The sequence below is a fragment of the Eutrigla gurnardus genome (genome assembly GCF_963514095.1).
Source record: "Eutrigla gurnardus genome assembly, chromosome: 21".
In the NCBI taxonomy this organism is placed as follows: domain Eukaryota; kingdom Metazoa; phylum Chordata; class Actinopteri; order Perciformes; family Triglidae; genus Eutrigla; species Eutrigla gurnardus.
Window position 1 is genome coordinate 5,186,475 of NC_139932.1, and position 17,932 is coordinate 5,204,406.

Genomic DNA, 17,932 nt, shown 5'->3' on the forward strand with positions numbered 1-17,932 from the left:
ACTTTAAAAAAAAGTTAACATAAATTGCATAAAAATATATGCTACTTTCATTTTACACCTAAAACTAATTTAACGTTTATATGAGGAAAGATTAATGAGGAAATGTGAATTAAATTATAATTAATAACTTAATTTGACCATCTAATATGAATAATTAAGGAATGTTTGAACTCAGGAGAACTTATTTCAGACAATAGTTCAAGGTTATGTGCGTTGGCTGAGGCGTGAGTACGCTTTGGTTGGGTTGGTTCGTGTTTTTTCCGACGGTCCCTGAACAGTCCTTGAAGGCAGCAGCAGCAGCAGCAGCAGCCTGGTCTGAGCGGGTCTGGACTCTGGAAGTTGGACTACGTCAACAGGAGGAGAGGAGACCGTCCCAGCCCTCCGAGGAGCTGAGCAGAGGCGGAAACATCCTCCAAATGTCCGCAGACTGAACGAGTCTCTGAGCGTCTCCCTGCAGGTGGCCATGTTTTCTCCGCGCGTAAAGACGCACTGAAGACGGACTAAACAGGAAAAAGCAGCTTCGACTTTTCTTTTTTTTTTTTTTTAGTTTCTTGAGAAGATGTTGGCGAGAAAAAGCATCATCCCGGAGGACTTCGGTCTGCCGGGGCTCGCCTCCCGGATGCCCCGCAAGCCGGTGTTCAGGGACCGCGTGAACAAAGCGCGCTTCATCGCCAAGAACGGCGCGTGCAACTTGGCGCACAAGAACATCCGCGAGCAGGGCCGATTCCTGCAGGACGTCTTCACCACGCTGGTCGACCTGAAATGGCGCTTCACGCTGGTCATCTTCACCACGACCTTCGTCAGCAGTTGGCTGCTGTTCGCCATGAGCTGGTGGCTGGTGGCGTTTGCGCACGGAGACCTGGACCCGGAGCGGCAGAACGTGACCCACTGCGTCACCGACGTCAAGTAAGAAAGACACGGACACAGTCGGTGTAATAACCGGACACGTTAAAGGTGTGATGGAGACCGTTATAGGGTGTTGGTGAGACTTGAAACATGTCAATGAGAGTTATCTTTCTATCCATCCAAACCTCCCACCTTCTTCTTCTTCTTCTTCTTCTTCTTCTTCTTCTTCTTCTTCTTCTTCTTCTTCTCTTCCTCCATTTTTAAATTTGGTGGAGAAAGAGGAGGAGAGGAAGATAATTGTATTTATCATGACGGGAACTTTGGTTCTCATCATTTCAGGGGAAATAAAGTAAAGATTGTAGGAGGAGAAGAGCTTGTTTGGCACCTCCCACTTACTGTAGCTGATCCACTTTCTTCCTTCCTCTACCTCTCTTTCAGGTGGTGTAACGTAATATATTTAAATATGACACTTTTTACTCCTCTACATTCATATAACAGTTCAAACTAATATTTGATATTCCAAAAAATGTGAAAAACTTGTACATTAAAATACATTAGTAAACATTAAGCAAAAAATGTTGTTTTTTTATGTTTGTGATCTTATATCTGAAGACATATCTTCACATAAACCCACCCTTTTATTGATTTTAGTTTGTCATCTATTTGAAAGTTTTAATCTTGGTTTAACCATGTAAAGAAATTTGTAACTTTGTTTTGTGCTTTATAAGCAAACTGTCTTGTTGAGCTTCTTGTCATTGTTCAGTGAACTCTGTTTCTCTTCACACTCACAGCTAACTCAGGAGTCAACTTCAGGTTCTGAAAAGTAAAGCCAAAGCTCAAGTGCCTTAAACTTGCATTCTCTCTGCTGGCCATCAGGGGGCGACTCCCCTGGTTGCAGAAATTAGTCTGATTGCATGGACGTCTATGAGGACTGTATGAACACGGTTTCTGTGTCTGGTCCTAGGGACGAATAGGAGCGTCTGATTGGTCGACCTCAGTGCTCTAACTGGAGTATGTGACAGGTTTCTGCTGGATAAGGGGGTGCTAGTCCATTTAGAACCTCAAAACATTTTAAATCAATCCTGAAACAGACAGGAAGCCGTGTGCAGAGGTCATACTAGCGTGGTCTAACCCGACCCCTTATAGGTTGGGAACCACTGGACTGAACCACTATGTAAAGTAGTTAAAACTTGCTCCACCTGCAGGAATGATTCAGTATTTACTTTTTATTTATAATAATGTCACATAGACTCAGATATCAGTCACAGTTTTAATTTGATACTAAAGTACATTTAAAACGTTTACTTGAATGCATGGCTTCTTTGTGTCATGGAGTATTTTGTACATGGTTGTTCTGTTAGAAGAGAGTACTTCTACTACTACTGAGCAGTGGTGGCTTTAAATGGAAGTGAATGTCCTCGAGGAAGGGTTTCAAATACATCCAGAAAAACAGATTTAAAGCTGCAGAAGATATTTTTTTCTTTTCTAAAAATACACACGTCTGCCATATCTCAGAGTGGGCAACAAGACACGGAGGAGTGAGTCTGTTTGGCACAATGAGACTCTTCTAATGGCTGAAACTTAAAGGACCCGGGTTTTAAAGAGACAACCTCTTGAGTCTTAAATAAATACATGTCTGATTCAAGCAGCTGCGACTGAAGAAGCTTCTAAATCTTCCTCTTCAGGTCGTTCACGTCCGCCTTCCTGTTCTCCATCGAGGTTCAGGTGACCATCGGCTTCGGGGGACGTATGATAACAGAGCAGTGTCCCACCGCCATCACCGTCCTCATCATGCAGAACATCATAGGACTCATCATCAACGCCGTCATGCTGGGTAAGACTCAGACACTCACTAATATGGAATACTTCCATATTTGAACCAGTAAAACACACTAAAACATTACTATCAGCATCCAAAAAATGAAACCTACTTATGCAGAATGGTCCATATCACAGTATATTCTCTGTTCTGTTAGTGGCTTATAATCATTTTGCAATTATATGTTCATCCCTTTAATGTTGGAGCTCATTTTAATGACGTATATACTGCTGCAGAGGTCATTATGTATTTGTTGGTTGTATAATCTATAATTATTACTAATCTGTAAAGTAACTAAAGGCGGCAAAAAAAGGGAAAAAGTCAAATAAAGTAGCATACAAGTACAAGTACATCAGTTTTAATTTCAACAAGGGATTAAGCTGACTTGATGACAGCTGCTGAACCATGTCATTAAAACAAAATACGTTTAAAATGTCAGAAATAAGGCCAGTTTGTGCCTCAACTGTTGAAATAACTGAAAAACTCCATCACCCACAATGCCTTGTTAATCAATCTTACTTCCATCATTTGACACTTTTAATCTTCATTATTCTTCTCAATAAATACTTGAGGAATAATAGGTGAACATTTGCAGGTTAATTTTTAATTATGATTATTGTCTTGATGAAACTCCAGGTGTTCATGTTGGTTTGGTGATGTGTGTCCCTCGTGTCTCCTCAGGTTGCATCTTCATGAAGACGGCCCAGTCCAACCGGCGAGCGGAGACGCTGATCTTCAGCCGCCACGCCGTGATCGCCGTCAGGAACAACTGCCTGTGTTTCATGATTCGTATCGGGGATCTGAGGAAGAGTATGATCATCGGAGCCACCGTCAGGTTACAGGTGTGTCTGCTCACCACACAAGAGAAGCCCTTGGTTGCCGTGGTTACGCCTGTCATGGTTGACCTGATGACTTGCAAATCAAATTCAGCAATAAAGAATTAACTTGTGATTTGAGCCCAGAAATGCCATCTTATCATATCATATATATATATATATATATATATATATATATATATATTTTGATACCTAAGGTGTTTCCCCTCGCAATTTATAGCTCAGAGTATTCTCTAGTAGTTTAGGAACCTTTCTGAGTGTATTTGTGTAAAAACAACGACACATGTTCTGCAGGTGGTGAGGAAGACGACCACGCCGGAGGGGGAGGTCATCCCCATCCATCAGATCGACGTCCAGACGGAGACGGCCGTGGCCAGCAACAGCCTCTTCCTCCTCGCCCCGCTCATCATCTGCCACGTCATCGACAAAAACAGGTACATCTCACACATTTGATTTATTACTCTTTACTTATTCTAATGTCATCATTTTTAACCAATCCCAACGCTGCGTCCTCCTCCCAGCCCGCTCTACGACCTGTCCGCCATGGAGCTGCAGTGCAGCGACCTGGAGGTCATCGTCATCCTGGAGGGCGTCGTGGAGACCACGGGGATCACCACGCAGGCCCGCACCTCCTACATCTCCGAGGAGATCCAGTGGGGTCACCGCTTCGTTCCCATAGTGACGGAGGAGGAGGGCGTGTACTCCGTGGACTACTCCAAGTTTGGTAACACAGTCAAGGTGAGAGCTAAAGGCACTGATGCTTCTTCCCTTCAGTGTGTTTCCTCTCCTGTTCCCTGGTTATGGTGAGGGGGCGGGGCATAGCTGACAAACACACTAAGAGGCCGACCAATCACAATAGAGTGCCAGCTGACCAACCGGAGCAGACTGGGCTGAATGATAAGGAGAATAATAGGCCCTCTATAAACAAACTGATGCTTTTTTAAGTTACAATATCAAGCCAATATTTTAAGGTAATAAAAATAATAATAATAATAATAATAATATAATTAGATTGATGCTTCTTCCTATTACCTGTATCCTTATTTACTTATTGACTAGTCCTTGTTTATACTCCTTTGTATTCACCATTACAATACTGGATACAAAAAGTATTTTAAATATTGTTCTTATAGAGTTTCATGTTTCCAATCGTCATTTAACTAATTTAAGCTTATTATTATTGTTTTATGCTTTATGTTTCACATTTTATCTCTATGCTTTTGTTTTTCTAGAGTTTTATTCTGCTTTTCACTTCTCACAAAATTGTAATGTCAGTCAGTCATGAGTGTTTGTCGTTTCATTAACTGGTAATTATACGGTTTTGTCACTTTTTTAAATCTAATGTATGGAGGTTAAAGTACACTTTAAAATACCTTTCTGTTACAACGCAGAAGACGAAAGCAGGAAACTTGAACATATGACACGTACTTCTAATCTGCTCGGGACAGAAACAGATGAATATGAACTGCCCTCTCTCAGGTCACGACGCCGCCCTGCAGCGCCAGAGAACTGGACGAGAAGCCGTCCATCTTAATCCAGACTCTCCAGAAGAGCGAGCTGTCGCACCAGAACTCGCTGAGGAAGCGCAACTCCATGCGACGCAACAACTCCATGCGGAAAGGCGCGGGAGGCGGCGGGGGCCTGCGCAGGAACAACTCGGGGCTCGCCTCGCACAAAGTCCAGTTCTTCACCCCGACCGACGGGAGCCAGAACCTGAACGCCGTCACCTGACATGAGGCCTGCCTCCTGCTGGCGGCCCTGCTCCTCCTGGTGGCAAGGAGGATTGTGGGTGTTGGTGTATCTCCTGCCCTGATGGGACTCGTTCTGTTTCTGTTCCCTGCCTTTTCTAGACTCCCGGCCCTTTTAGTTTTACCCCATGTTCACGTGCATGGAGGAATCTAGTTCTGAGTTTAGGATTAACCGCTCACATCGTTGACATCTTTCTGTGCACTGACAGAGCCGCCTCTAACCAATCAGTTATCATTAAAGCAATAATTACAAACACGTGGTTCCCGGTGGCACTCCATCACTGTACTGTACATGTTTGGTTTTCACTTTGTATCATCGTTTGTGTTGGTTTGAGAAGAAATGCACTCGCTTCATCTGAATGTGGTTTTAGATCTGAACCGTTTCAATGATCATTTAAGGCAGAGACATACAGGCGTAGTTTTTCATGCACTCAATTTGGTAGATATTGTTTCCATCACAGGCCTTCCTTCAGACTAGTGGAAAGAAAACTTCCAAAATACACATTCAGGTGTTCATTTTACAACTTTGTCTACTAGTGTCTGTAGATAAGAGAATTCCTCATTTGCATATTTAAATACAACCTGTTAGGTTATATATAAAATAATTGTCTTAATGTCAGTGAGTTAAATGGTGATACCTATTAGTTCTGTTTGCATCCTGTTCACCTGTAGTGTCTTCAACATGTGTGTAATGTTACAGTTCATATCTTTAAAGGAAGTTTTCTCTCAATGAGTTTTTCTCAGACTGTGATCCAGAAATCTCCACTTCAGTAGCACGTCCATCCACACAACTTTACAGATTCTTTCTTCTCTGTATTCTGAAGGTTTCCACAGAGGGGTTTGTTCTGATCTCATTCATAGCCTCATGTATACAACATTTTATTACTGAATAAATGGCGGAAATATTTCGTTTGTGGCTGATGACGGTATTTTCATACTATTAGAGTCATAAAAAGCAAAATCCAAAATCAACTTTCTAAAAACCTTTGACTGGGGTCAAAAAAATGCAACAATAATTTTGAACATGGATTTATCCAGGGTTGAGATTTCTGTTCTGGAAATGTATGAAAAATAACACATTTAAACAGCATTTTAGAAAATGTGTAATGCCTAAAATAACGTCCAAGTAAACAACTGGGAAAGTAAAACCCTTATTTACCCTCTTTGCCCCTCGTGTCTCCCCTTTCTGTAATCAAACAGATGCATCATCACACATCTACAACATGTATTAAAAATGCAAAGAAATCATGTTGAGAAAAATATCATACTGACATAAACTGTGAAGAATGTGCAAAGGCTTTCAACAAAATAGAAAGCAAAACTCACTAGTAATTAATTTGAAATGAGTCGTTATTTGGCCCTTTCAGAACAAATATAATCTGGCCATGTATCTTAAAAATTAACATTTATTTTATTTAAAACAAACCAATTTCTAAAATATATATACACATATTATTATTATTATTATTATTATAATTATAATAATAATAATTATTATTATTATTATATGTATTTATTTATTTCTTTATTTTTGGCGCTTGGTCTTACGTTGCCCTACGTGCCTGTGACGTCGGCGCACCCGGAAGTGAAGGTGAGAAGGTGAAGCGGAGAGGAGAAACATGGCTCGTAGCTTGCTGTCCAGAGGCGTCGGTGTGTTTCGGCTCAGCAGGACTGCAGCTCCGCCGGCAGCGACCCGCTTCTACTGTCAGACTGAACCGGAGCCGCTGACGGTGAGCCGGCAGAGCCACGGGATAAGGTGCAGTACCGACGCGCGTCCGTCCTGTTGGCGCTGCCGTGTCTCGCTTAGATTCTGTGTATTTCTGGAGACAATATGGACCTAAACACCAATAGCGTGTAACAGTGGTACATACAGTACTGCGTTGCATGTGCCAATGTCTTGAGATGAAATCGGCATACATGTTATTCCTGTCAAAAACCACGCTCTTTCATAAAAAGTCAATATTTGCGTCAGTGTGCGACGTTTTCTTTTGCGAGGTCTGAGATGTCACGAATACATAACTTTAGTGCTTTAATCTATATAAAGATAGTAATGTTAATGCACTGCTGGAAACGAATTACTCAATTACTGCACTCAAGGACAAGTGTGAGGTCTGTTACGCTGTCATATAACGTTATAGGCCGAATGATTTTATTTGACATCAATAGTTTAAAAACTACACAATGTGCCAGCTGTTATATTAACATGTGTGAATATGATTTTTTTTCTCTACACATGAGTAGAAAATGTGACTTTTGCTACTTATAATACTCTCCACATGTACTACATGTACTGTATGAAGCCATATTCTGACTCCAGGTCTTACTTTTAAGGGAGTATTTTTTACATGCACATTATTGCACCTTTTAAATAATTAATACTATTTACATCACTGCATTTATGTTGTCGGTTTATCGTAATGTAAAATCTTTGTATGGAAAGGATGTACAACAGTACAAGTAAAAGTACAACATTTCTGTCTGGTGGGGAGTCAAAGCCTCGCAAAAACCCAGTACTTCCATCGTTCACTTATGCAGTACTTTAATAAATGTACCATAATCTCCATGTGACTAGTGTTATGCCCAGCTCGCTCAAGAGCATAACCAAGGAGGGAGGACCACACAACGACCAGGTCAATTAACCATAAATTTATTAACGGAACACAAGTTTTAAGTGTAAGTCAGTAATCTGTAGCGTGGTGAGAGGTGCTGGATGTGTGTTTGCAATCATAAGGTAACAAAAGGCTAACAGAACACAATCAACCAAAACAACGCTGAGGTGCCTGGGTGGCACCAGCCATCCAAGAGGGAGGAAGAGGCCACCATCTTGGAAAGACCTCCTCTTTATAGACACAGCCACAGGTGGAGTTGATCCCTCTGACGAGGTAGGAGGGACACAGGCAGAGAACCTATGGAGGGGAGATGAGACAGAGAGACACAGCAGCAACACAACATGGCCGAGGGCCATAACACCCCCCCCCATAAAACACAAGACCCCACTAATAAGGTCTTGTGTAGAATCAACAGGGCGCACGGGAAAGCGCGTCAGCCAGAACATTATCTTTACCCTTGATGTGACATACATTCAATGTATAAGGCTGCAAAAACAGCAGCCACCTCATGAGCCTACTATTGGCATTATACATGCTGTTCAAAAACGTCAAGGGATTATGGTCCGTGTAAACAGTTACAGGCAAAGACGGCCCAACATACACTTCAAAAAATTTCAAGGACCAAGTCAAGGCTAGAGTCTCCTTTTCAATGACTGAATAATTCAGCTGATGACGATTAAACTTACGTGAAAAATAGCACACAGGGTGGTCAACTCCCCCCTCCCCTTCTTGCAGGAGCACGGCCCCAGCACCAACGTTGCTCGCATCCACCTGGATTTTGAACGGTTTGTGGAAGACTGGAGCAGACAGGACAGGAGCAGAGCATATCAAACTTTTTACACACTCAAATGCAGCATGACAGTTGGAGGACCAGTCGAAAGGTGTGTTTTTCTTAAGTAGGCTGGTCAACGGAGCCACCACAGTAGAAAAGTTGGGACAAAAACTGCGGTAAAACCCCACCAACCCAAGGAACCGCATCAGGTCCTTCTTGGACGCTGGCACTGGATAATTGAGGATGGCCTCCACCTTAGCCTGCACTGGCCGAACCTCACCCTGACCAACCACCTTACCCAGATAGGTTACTGTCGCCTTAGCGAACTCGCATTTTGCTAAATTAACCGTCAAATTAGCCTGGGCTAACCGGTCAAGCACTGCACCCAAACGCTGAACATGGGATTCCCACGTCTCACTGAAAACAACAACGTCATCCAAATAAGCTGAACACCCTGCCAACCCTGCTAACACCCTGTTCATGAGACGCTGAAAGGTCGCAGGGGCATTTCGAAGACCAAATGGCATCACAGAATAAGAAAACAAGCCCCAAGGGGTAATAAATGATGAAATTTCCTTGGCCCTGGCTGACAATGGCACCTGCCAATAACCTTTCAAAAGGTCCAGTTTAGTCACAAATTCTGCCCCACCCACTTGATCAATGCAGTCCTCAATGCGAGGGAGGGGATAACAGTCAGGTTTGGTGACTGCATTGACCCGTCTGAAATCTGTGCAAAACCTGTCTGACCCATCCGCCTTATCTACCAACAGACATGGAGAGGACCAGCCTGAGCATGATGGCTCTGCTAACCCGTTTTGCAGCAAATACTCAACCTCCTTCTCCATACGCCCACGCTTTTCCACCGGGAGCCTGTAAGCACGCTGCCTCACAGGCGGAGCATCTCCCACCTCTATATCGTGCTCGATCATGTTCGTGCGTGATGGTACATCTGAAAAAAGAGACACATGAGACAGAAGCAATTTCACCAGATCGTCCTGCTGGGTATCTGACAGATAACTAACTTGACTGGGAAGACAGTTCAAATACTCAGAGTTCTTAAGTTTCCCAGTCAGAATGGGCTCAGAGGGAATGTCAAAATCATCTGAAGGCCCAGCACCAACTGCAGCCACAGACTTAACGCCATCACCCACAGGAAGCGTGTCACCGCCCTTAACAGCAGAGGAGGTCAAAAAAGATTTCAACAAGTTCACATGACACCATTGCACTGTCTTCCTCCTGTCAGGTGTGACAATCAAATAGTCCCTGTCAGACATCCTGCTCTTCACGGTGTAGGGCCCACTAAATCTGGCCTGAAACGGTGAACCAACCACAGGTAACAAAGCCAGAACCTGGTCCCCTGGCTCAAACAGCCGGCCCTCAGCCTTTTGGTCAAAATCTTCTTTCATTTTCTTTTGAGCTCCACCAAGATTCTTATGAGCAGTAGCACAAGCAATGTGCAATCGACGACGAAAATCATTCACATAATCCAAAACATTTTCAGGTGGCTCATTAAGTTTCAAATCAACCCCCAGAACCGCTAATGGGCCCCGGACAGAGTGTCCGAACACAAGTTCATTTGGACTGAAACCAGTACTAGTCTGTGACACCTCCCTAATTGCCAACAACAACCATGGCAGGCCTTCTTCCCAATCCTGCGAGAGCTCAGTACAGTAGGAACGTAACATAGATTTCAACGTTTGATGGAAACGTTCCAAAACACCCTGAGACTCTGGATGACAGGCACTAGACACATGATGTTCAACCCTCAGCTGTTTTAACACCTGGGAAAAGTCCGGGACATAAAATTACTGCCCTGGTCTGTCTGCACTACCTTAGGAACACCAAAAGTTGAAATAAAAGCAGTCAGAGCTTTCAGAACTGGCTTAGTCTTTATAGAACGTAGTGGAAAAGCAGCAGGATAACGTGTACTCTTACACATTATTGTCAACAGGTACTGGTTACCCACCTTACTTTTTGGAAGCGGGCCCACGCAGTCAAGCAACAGATATTCGAAAGGTTTTTCCACCACAGGAATTGGGTACAGGGGAGCTGGCTTCAGCTTCTGGTTGGGCTTTCCTGTTAACTGACATGTCTTACAGGTTTTACAATATTCAGCAACATCCCTTTTCAACCGAGGCCAGAAAAAATGGCGGAGCACTTTGTCATAGGTTTTCTTCACACCAAGATGGCCTGCCACACCATCATGTGAAGTGCTCAACACCACCTCTCTGAACCGGGAAGGAACCACAACCTGAACCACACTATCCACCTGCACCCCACTTACCACGCGAGCCCACTTCCTCAACAGTAAGCCATCACTGAGAAAATAACCACCAGAGGCCCCCTTGACTTCACTCTCTGGACCAACCATCGCAAACGCAGGACCCAGCGTAGGATCCACAGCCTGTTCCTTGACACACTCCTCCCTAGAAAACACAGGCAAAGGCATGGAAAAAAACTTGCACAACTCCTGTCTCTCAGAAAGACCTGCCTGAGAAGACTGGGCCTGTTCAGAAAGCTCCAGCTGTTCTGCCAGAGCCTTACTCCTAGCCCGGGTCACAACACAAGAGGACAACACTGTAGGGCCCCCTTCAGCACCTCCTTCAGGCTCTTTAGGCACCTGCAAGACTGAACTCACATACACACAGGGTGGACCATCCTTCCAGACCTTTGACCCTGCCAAATCATTGCCCAAGATGACATCAACCCCCTGAATTGGCAGCTGGGGACGGACGGCCATGTCGACTTCACCACACACCAACTCAGAGTCAAGGTGGAACTGATGCACAGGCACCAAGAGTGTAACCATTCCAACACCCAGTACAGGGGCGTTCCCACCAGTAGCTGTACGGGCTGAAAATGGCAGAACACTACTCAAAATGAGACTCTGACTAGCTCCGGAGTCCCGCAGAATCTTAACAGGTACCTTCCCCTGTCCACCTAAAGACACAAGACCATCGGAAATGAAAGGTGCATACAACTCACCCACATGTTTAGACAACACAGTCCCTGGTGGACGAACAGACTCCTCAGCATGACGCACAGAGGTCACCAGGCCAGCTGGTTTCACATACACACTGGCAACTGCTGATTTCTGACCTGTTTTACTAAGTGGACACTCCCCTTTCCAGTGTCCCCTGTTCCTACAGACATGACACGTCCTGCTGGGATCGAACTTCCCATCTGTTCCTGGAACATGTCTGACAGCAGCCTGAGAAACCTCATGAACCATCACAGGCCTGTCAGGCCTAGGCCTAAAACTCTCCCTCCGTTGTCCCTCTCTATAGCCCTGGCCACCATTTGAGCCACTGCCATGTGTTAAAACATATTCATCAGCCAACACTGCCGCTGCGGCTGCTGTTTTAACTTTCTTTTCAGTTACATAAGTGGCCAGCTGGGCAGGCAACGACATCTTGAACTGTTCTAACACAACCAAGTCACATAAATCATCAAACGACTCTACACTGGACGCCGAGCACCACCGACTGAAATGAGTTGAAATATCCTGAACAAACTCAACATGGGTCTGCTGGTCTCTTCTCTTCCAGTTGCGAAACCTCTGCCTATAAGCTTCCGGCACGAGTTCATATGCTTTAAAGACTGCCGCTTTAACCTTAGCATAACTGGCACTGTCAACAGAGCTCAGGGCAGAGAAAGCTCTCTGGGCCTTGCCCGTGAAGACACACTGCAGCATCAAAGTCTGGCGGGCATCTGACCACCCCCTAACGCCTGCCACGCGCTCGAACAATGCAAAAAATGTGTCGGGGTCCTTCTCATCAAATTTTGGCAACAACCGCAACCCTTCAGCAACATCAAAGCCCTGATGCGGTCCTGTAGGCCTATCACTCCCATCCCTCAACTTCAACCTCAGCCGTTCCACTTTAACCCTTTCCTTTTCCAATGCTGCTTCAGCCCTCAGCTTCTCCTGCTCCAACTCAAACTGGAACCTCTCCCTCTCCAGCTTCGCCTTTTCTCTCTCCAGCTGCAGGCACTGCTCAAATGTCCAACCCCCCTCCCCAACACCTGGCGCCTGAGCCACCTCCAACAGAGCAGCAGACACAGCGAGCCCCTCAACAATGACCCGTAGCTTAGCCTTTTTTGGCACCCCTTTTGCGTCAGACCAACCCAAATGTACGGCCAAATCAACCAGATCCGATTTATCAAACTGAGCTAAAGTGCTACGAGATGGTCGCTGGAGGAACTCAGAAATCAGTGGATTACTGTGTGAAGTCTCCATGTTAACTGCCAACCTAAACCACAACAACAACAACCAGTCCAAACTCCATGCACCTCATTCAACAGAGAACACAGCTAGCCACTCAATAACAGCCACAGAGAGACAGAATGACCAAGGAGCGCACCCTCCTAACTGCCTAACTGAAGCTGACTAACTGCGCCCTAGTCTTCATGTGCGTACTGGCGGCGGGTATTTATGCACCTTTAAACCGTCTGTATTGGGGAGACAACTTGTCCCAGCCAATACTTCGGGGTGCTCCCGAGACCACTGCTGCTAACCGCCCAGACGACACACAAAAACAAAAAACAGCCCTGCAAAAAAACAAACAAAGCAACCCCTCCTTGTGAGAGAACTGCCACTACAGCCTACCGAGGGACACAACTGCTCCAGTCACCCCCTCCCCGCAGCCACACAGAGTGTAACTTAGCCACCATTCTCCTTGAATGCAGGTCACCAGAAAAAAAACACCACAGCCTTTACCCCCCGGTTAACACTACACTCACAAAACCAAGCCACTGTGATCCTCCCAACTTCACTGCCACACAAGTGCCATACTCTGACACTCCCAAGTTCACAATTGGACGAGCCCCCACTTGTTATGCCCAGCTCGCTCAAGAGCATAACCAAGGAGGGAGGACCACACAACGACCAGGTCAATTAACCATAAATTTATTAACGGAACACAAGTTTTAAGTGTAAGTCAGTAATCTGTAGCGTGGTGAGAGGTGCTGGATGTGTGTGTGCAATCATAAGGTAACAAAAGGCTAACAGAACACAATCAACCAAAACAACGCTGAGGTGCCTGGGTGGCACCAGCCATCCAAGAGGGAGGAAGAGGCCACCATCTTGGAAAGACCTCCTCTTTATAGACACAGCCACAGGTGGAGTTGATCCCTCTGACGAGGTAGGAGGGACACAGGCAGAGAACCTATGGAGGGGAGATGAGACAGAGAGACACAGCAGCAACACAACATGGCCGAGGGCCATAACACTAGTTGAAGAAAGTATTCTGTTAATTAACTAAAGCTCGTATTGTATTAGGTGTGCACCTTTTTATTAATGAGCAAAGAACATTACATTACTATATTTTTTAATAGAGTTTGTTTCAAATGTTCAGGGAAGTTAATCTCTCTGGAAAAACAGGTTGTACAAGTAGTGTCGTAAAGTTGTGTTGAATCTTTCAACTAAACTTGCGATGCCTGTTATATTAATATCCCTTGGGTAAAAGTGTTTGTTGCACTCAAAATGCACATCCATGAAACGTGTGAACTGTGTAACAGAACTCAAACTTTGTGCAGACCTTATACATTCTTGTTAACAGAGCCTGACTTTATTAACACATTCCACTGTCTGACTATGTTTAAGAAAGAGTGTACTTGCATTATTGTGTTATATTATCATCATTATATCAGTGGCATAAAATACCAATAATATTGCCGGTTGCAGTTATTGGTGGGACGGTGTTACTTTATATGGAAACGCAGCAAAGTTAGGGGCCTGTTCGACCAACTCGTATGGCTGCAGATCTCTTTACTACAATACCAGTTCAACAGAACTTTTGTAACAAAATGTTAGTGCTCAAATACACAAAACAGCCTCTTCTTCTTTCCCCAGGAGAATAATCTTGAACAATCCCAAGAAGAGGAATGCTCTGTCTTTGTCCATGCTGGAATCCCTCCGAGAAAACATCCTAACCGACGTCGACGATGACGATCTCCGAGTCGTCATCATATCAGGTGGGTGTTTCTTGCGAGTGTGTACTGCAGAGAGAGAAAGATGGAGGTCCAACCTCGTAATGTGTGTTTGTCAGCCAAAGGTCCGGTGTTTTCCTCTGGACATGACCTGAAGGAGCTGACGTCCACTCAGGGCAGAGAATATCACACAAAGGTGTTCCACACCTGTGCAGAGGCGAGTGTTCTCTTTCTTCTCTCTCCTGCTCCTCCTCCTCATCACCGCAGTATCAAAGGATTAAAAATCACATGTTCTCCACTGAGTGTCCTGATTAGCTGCAGTTTGACTCAGTTATTACACTCTCTTGCCTTTTGAGTCACTAATAAAGTCACCATTTACAGCTGGACTACAACTAGCATTTTGATCTGTCTATTAGTCCAGAAGTGTTGTTCCCCTGGTATCCAGTAGAGGCATCACTACTGTTTAATGTGTTTGATGCAATGCATTCATCAATGTTATTGCTAATCATTGACATATCTCAGACTTTGAGAAAATAATAATGAAAATTCTCCTGAGCATAAAGTATACAGAAAGTATTTTAAATTTAAACACCCAAATATGTATATGTAGTATGATCCAGACTCATGTCAGTTTAAAGATGCAACTCAGAGGATGTGGATATTAATATTAATATATAATTAAATAGCATTTTGAGTGCATAGCATAAAGTGCTCTATAAATAAAATGTATTATTATTATTTTTTAATTATTATTATTAGTTTCAGCCCTCCAATCAATCACCAATGTGTTTAATAAGGTGATAATTGCCATATTTCCATTACAATAACTAGAAATGAATGTAGGCCTTTTGATATATTTTCTTTTTGTCAAATCGCTGTGTTGTATTGTAGTTATCACATCATCAGTTGAGCTAAAATACAAATCAAATGGTGTTTGTTTAAAGAAAATGTAAGATTTTATTTGATTATGTTACAGGATCAGCATTTTCTTCCACTTTATTTGTTTTATTTTGTTTATTATGTATCTATTTGAAAAGCTGAACAACATGCAGTTCATGATGCGTACACATCAACACAAATAGCTCACTGACTCTTGTGTTTCAGGTAATGACTCTGATACAAGACATCCCTGTTCCAGTGATCGCCATGGTGAACGGTGTTGCCACGGCAGCTGGTTGCCAACTCGTTGCCAGCTGTGACGTTGCTGTGGCGACGGAGAGATCCACTTTTGCCACTCCGGGTGTCAACGTGGGTCTTTTCTGCTCGACGCCGGCGGTGGCCATCGGCAGAGCCGTGCCGAGGAAGGTAAGAGCTGAACTCGCTGGTAGCTGATGTTGAACTTGACATTTAGTTTCATGCATTTAACCTTGACTATTGTATTCTTGCTGGGTACATGTGTATAAGTATATCTGTTTTACTTATGGCTGTAATAGGTAACTAGGAGTGCCCTTCTGGTCATATGGCAAACACCAGTATTAAGCTCTAATTGCTATCCTTGTTTCAACCAGGTAGCCATGGAGATGCTGTTCACAGGAACGCCAATCTCAGCCCATGATGCTTTGCTGCACGGTCTGATCAGTAAGGTGGTGCCAGAAGAACGGCTTGAGGAGGCGACGTTAGCCATCGCCCAGCGGGTGTGTCAGGCTAGCCGACCTGTCGTAGCCCTCGGCAAGGCCACTTTCCAGAGGTAAGCGTTTCCACAAACAGACTTCTTTTGACCTTTTTCCTTGTTGTTATTAGTGTTTTTTAATGCATGGACCCCTCAAAAGAAGAACTTTGAATCAAACCTAATAATCACTATTTCACATTTTACCATCGGTTAATCATTTATTCCTCGCTCAGTAGCATCCACGAAATACTACATGAATGCAGCCTTCAAAAATTGTCGAATCAACTGATAAACTGATTTTTAAAGCTGGAATGACTGTTGTAGCTGGTTTTAGCAGCTAACTTTATATCTGTAACCGTGGAGTAACACTCAAAGTGCAAAGGAATTAGACGCCATAGCCGTGGTACGTGGTTATTATAGCACAGCTAAGAGCTACCGGTTTTTATATTTCCCCCATAATGTTCCCTTGTGCTTTGTTTCAAAGACAAATGGCTCAAGGCCGAGATGCAGCGTACGCCACCGCCTCCAAGGTGATGGTCGACAACCTCGCTCTAAGAGATGGACAAGAGGGAATCCGGGCCTTCATAGAGAAACGCAAGCCGGTGTGGAGCAATAAAGCAGAAAAAGCCCACGACTGATGGACTGCTGCCTTTATCCCAGGAGATAGGGATTATCCTGGGACACATGGTTTTCACTGACTGGTGTGGAATAATTAGCACCAGTCTCAAGTCAGTTTATGGGATACGTTACTTTTCAAATGTAGATGTGTAATTTGCAAGATTACAATGATTGACGTTTGAATTGCTGACTTCATGTTGCCTGAGGGTTTCCTGCTTTTCGCTGAGACTACAGATAAGTAGCTGAACCATGTTGTGCCTTGAAAAGCTGCAGATGAGAAGGGTCTGTCACCACTGAGAGGACTCTGTATGTTTGATGACACAACAGACTCATAAAGCTAAAGAATGCTGCTCTATTTGTATAATTGTAAGTGCAATAAATATGGTTACAGAATTGAGGTAACTGACTTGGACCAAAAATATCCAATTCTTTAATAAAATGTAAACGGTAAAAACTTGTGTACGTTGAAAAAAAGTAAGGAGAGATGCCTCAGGGTGCACTTCATCTTTTGACATCCAACGACCCATTTTAAAACAGCTGTGTGCATCGCACATGGTGTACAGAACCCGAAGCTTATGTTGTTTATAATCAATTTCATATATATCATATTCATATTTCATATAAGTGTAAATAAATAAATTGACAGTGATGACACAGATATAGTATCATTGAATGGAACAGTATAAATAAAATTTCCTCAGACCACTGAAGACATTAAAGATATACGTTTTAATGTTGAAAAATACTTCTGGAAACGCAGGTTACTTCCACTTGACAACACAAGTTGCCAAGGAGTGATATTAAATCCATACATCTCACAATAAAAACAAGAAAATACAGGAAATGTAACATTTTTAGCGACAAAGTAAACAAAGTTTGAGATATGTAGTTAATATGATTGTATACATTTAAATGTATTGCAGGTGCATTTATATCTATTATATATACTTTGATTTATTATTTTAAATGTGCCTGTTAAAAAAATCGCATTTTTTTCTTTGTTTACATATTGAGGTCACTTCCGGCCGCCATCTTTTTGTTGGTGATCAATAAGGAAGACATTTTTAGATAAACTCGGACGGAAAATCTTTTGAAACGAGACGAACAGAGGAGCAGTGACTCTGCAGTCAACGGACTGCGGTAAGTG

The 17,932-nt window shown here is 43.6% G+C and overlaps 2 protein-coding genes across 2 annotated transcripts; both read left to right on the forward strand.

Annotated features, from left to right (window-relative positions):
• The first annotated feature begins 462 nt into the window (after positions 1–462).
• Positions 463–6,129, forward strand: kcnj8 (potassium inwardly rectifying channel subfamily J member 8). The gene is made up of 6 exons (XM_084038450.1): positions 463–906; positions 2,532–2,680; positions 3,347–3,507; positions 3,796–3,935; positions 4,023–4,239; positions 4,981–6,129. Exons 1-6 carry the CDS (start codon positions 560–562, stop codon positions 5,230–5,232), a joined length of 1,266 nt encoding a protein of 421 aa, XP_083894576.1. The 5' UTR covers positions 463–559; the 3' UTR covers positions 5,233–6,129.
• A 719-nt stretch (positions 6,130–6,848) lies between these two features.
• On the forward strand, positions 6,849–17,315 carry echdc3 (enoyl CoA hydratase domain containing 3). Its single transcript, XM_084038628.1, has 6 exons — positions 6,849–7,005; positions 14,482–14,603; positions 14,678–14,775; positions 15,663–15,863; positions 16,067–16,245; positions 16,652–17,315. The coding sequence occupies exons 1-6, from the start codon at positions 6,869–6,871 to the stop codon at positions 16,803–16,805; spliced, it is 891 nt and encodes a 296-aa protein (XP_083894754.1). The 5' UTR covers positions 6,849–6,868; the 3' UTR covers positions 16,806–17,315.
• The last annotated feature ends 617 nt before the right edge of the window (positions 17,316–17,932 follow it).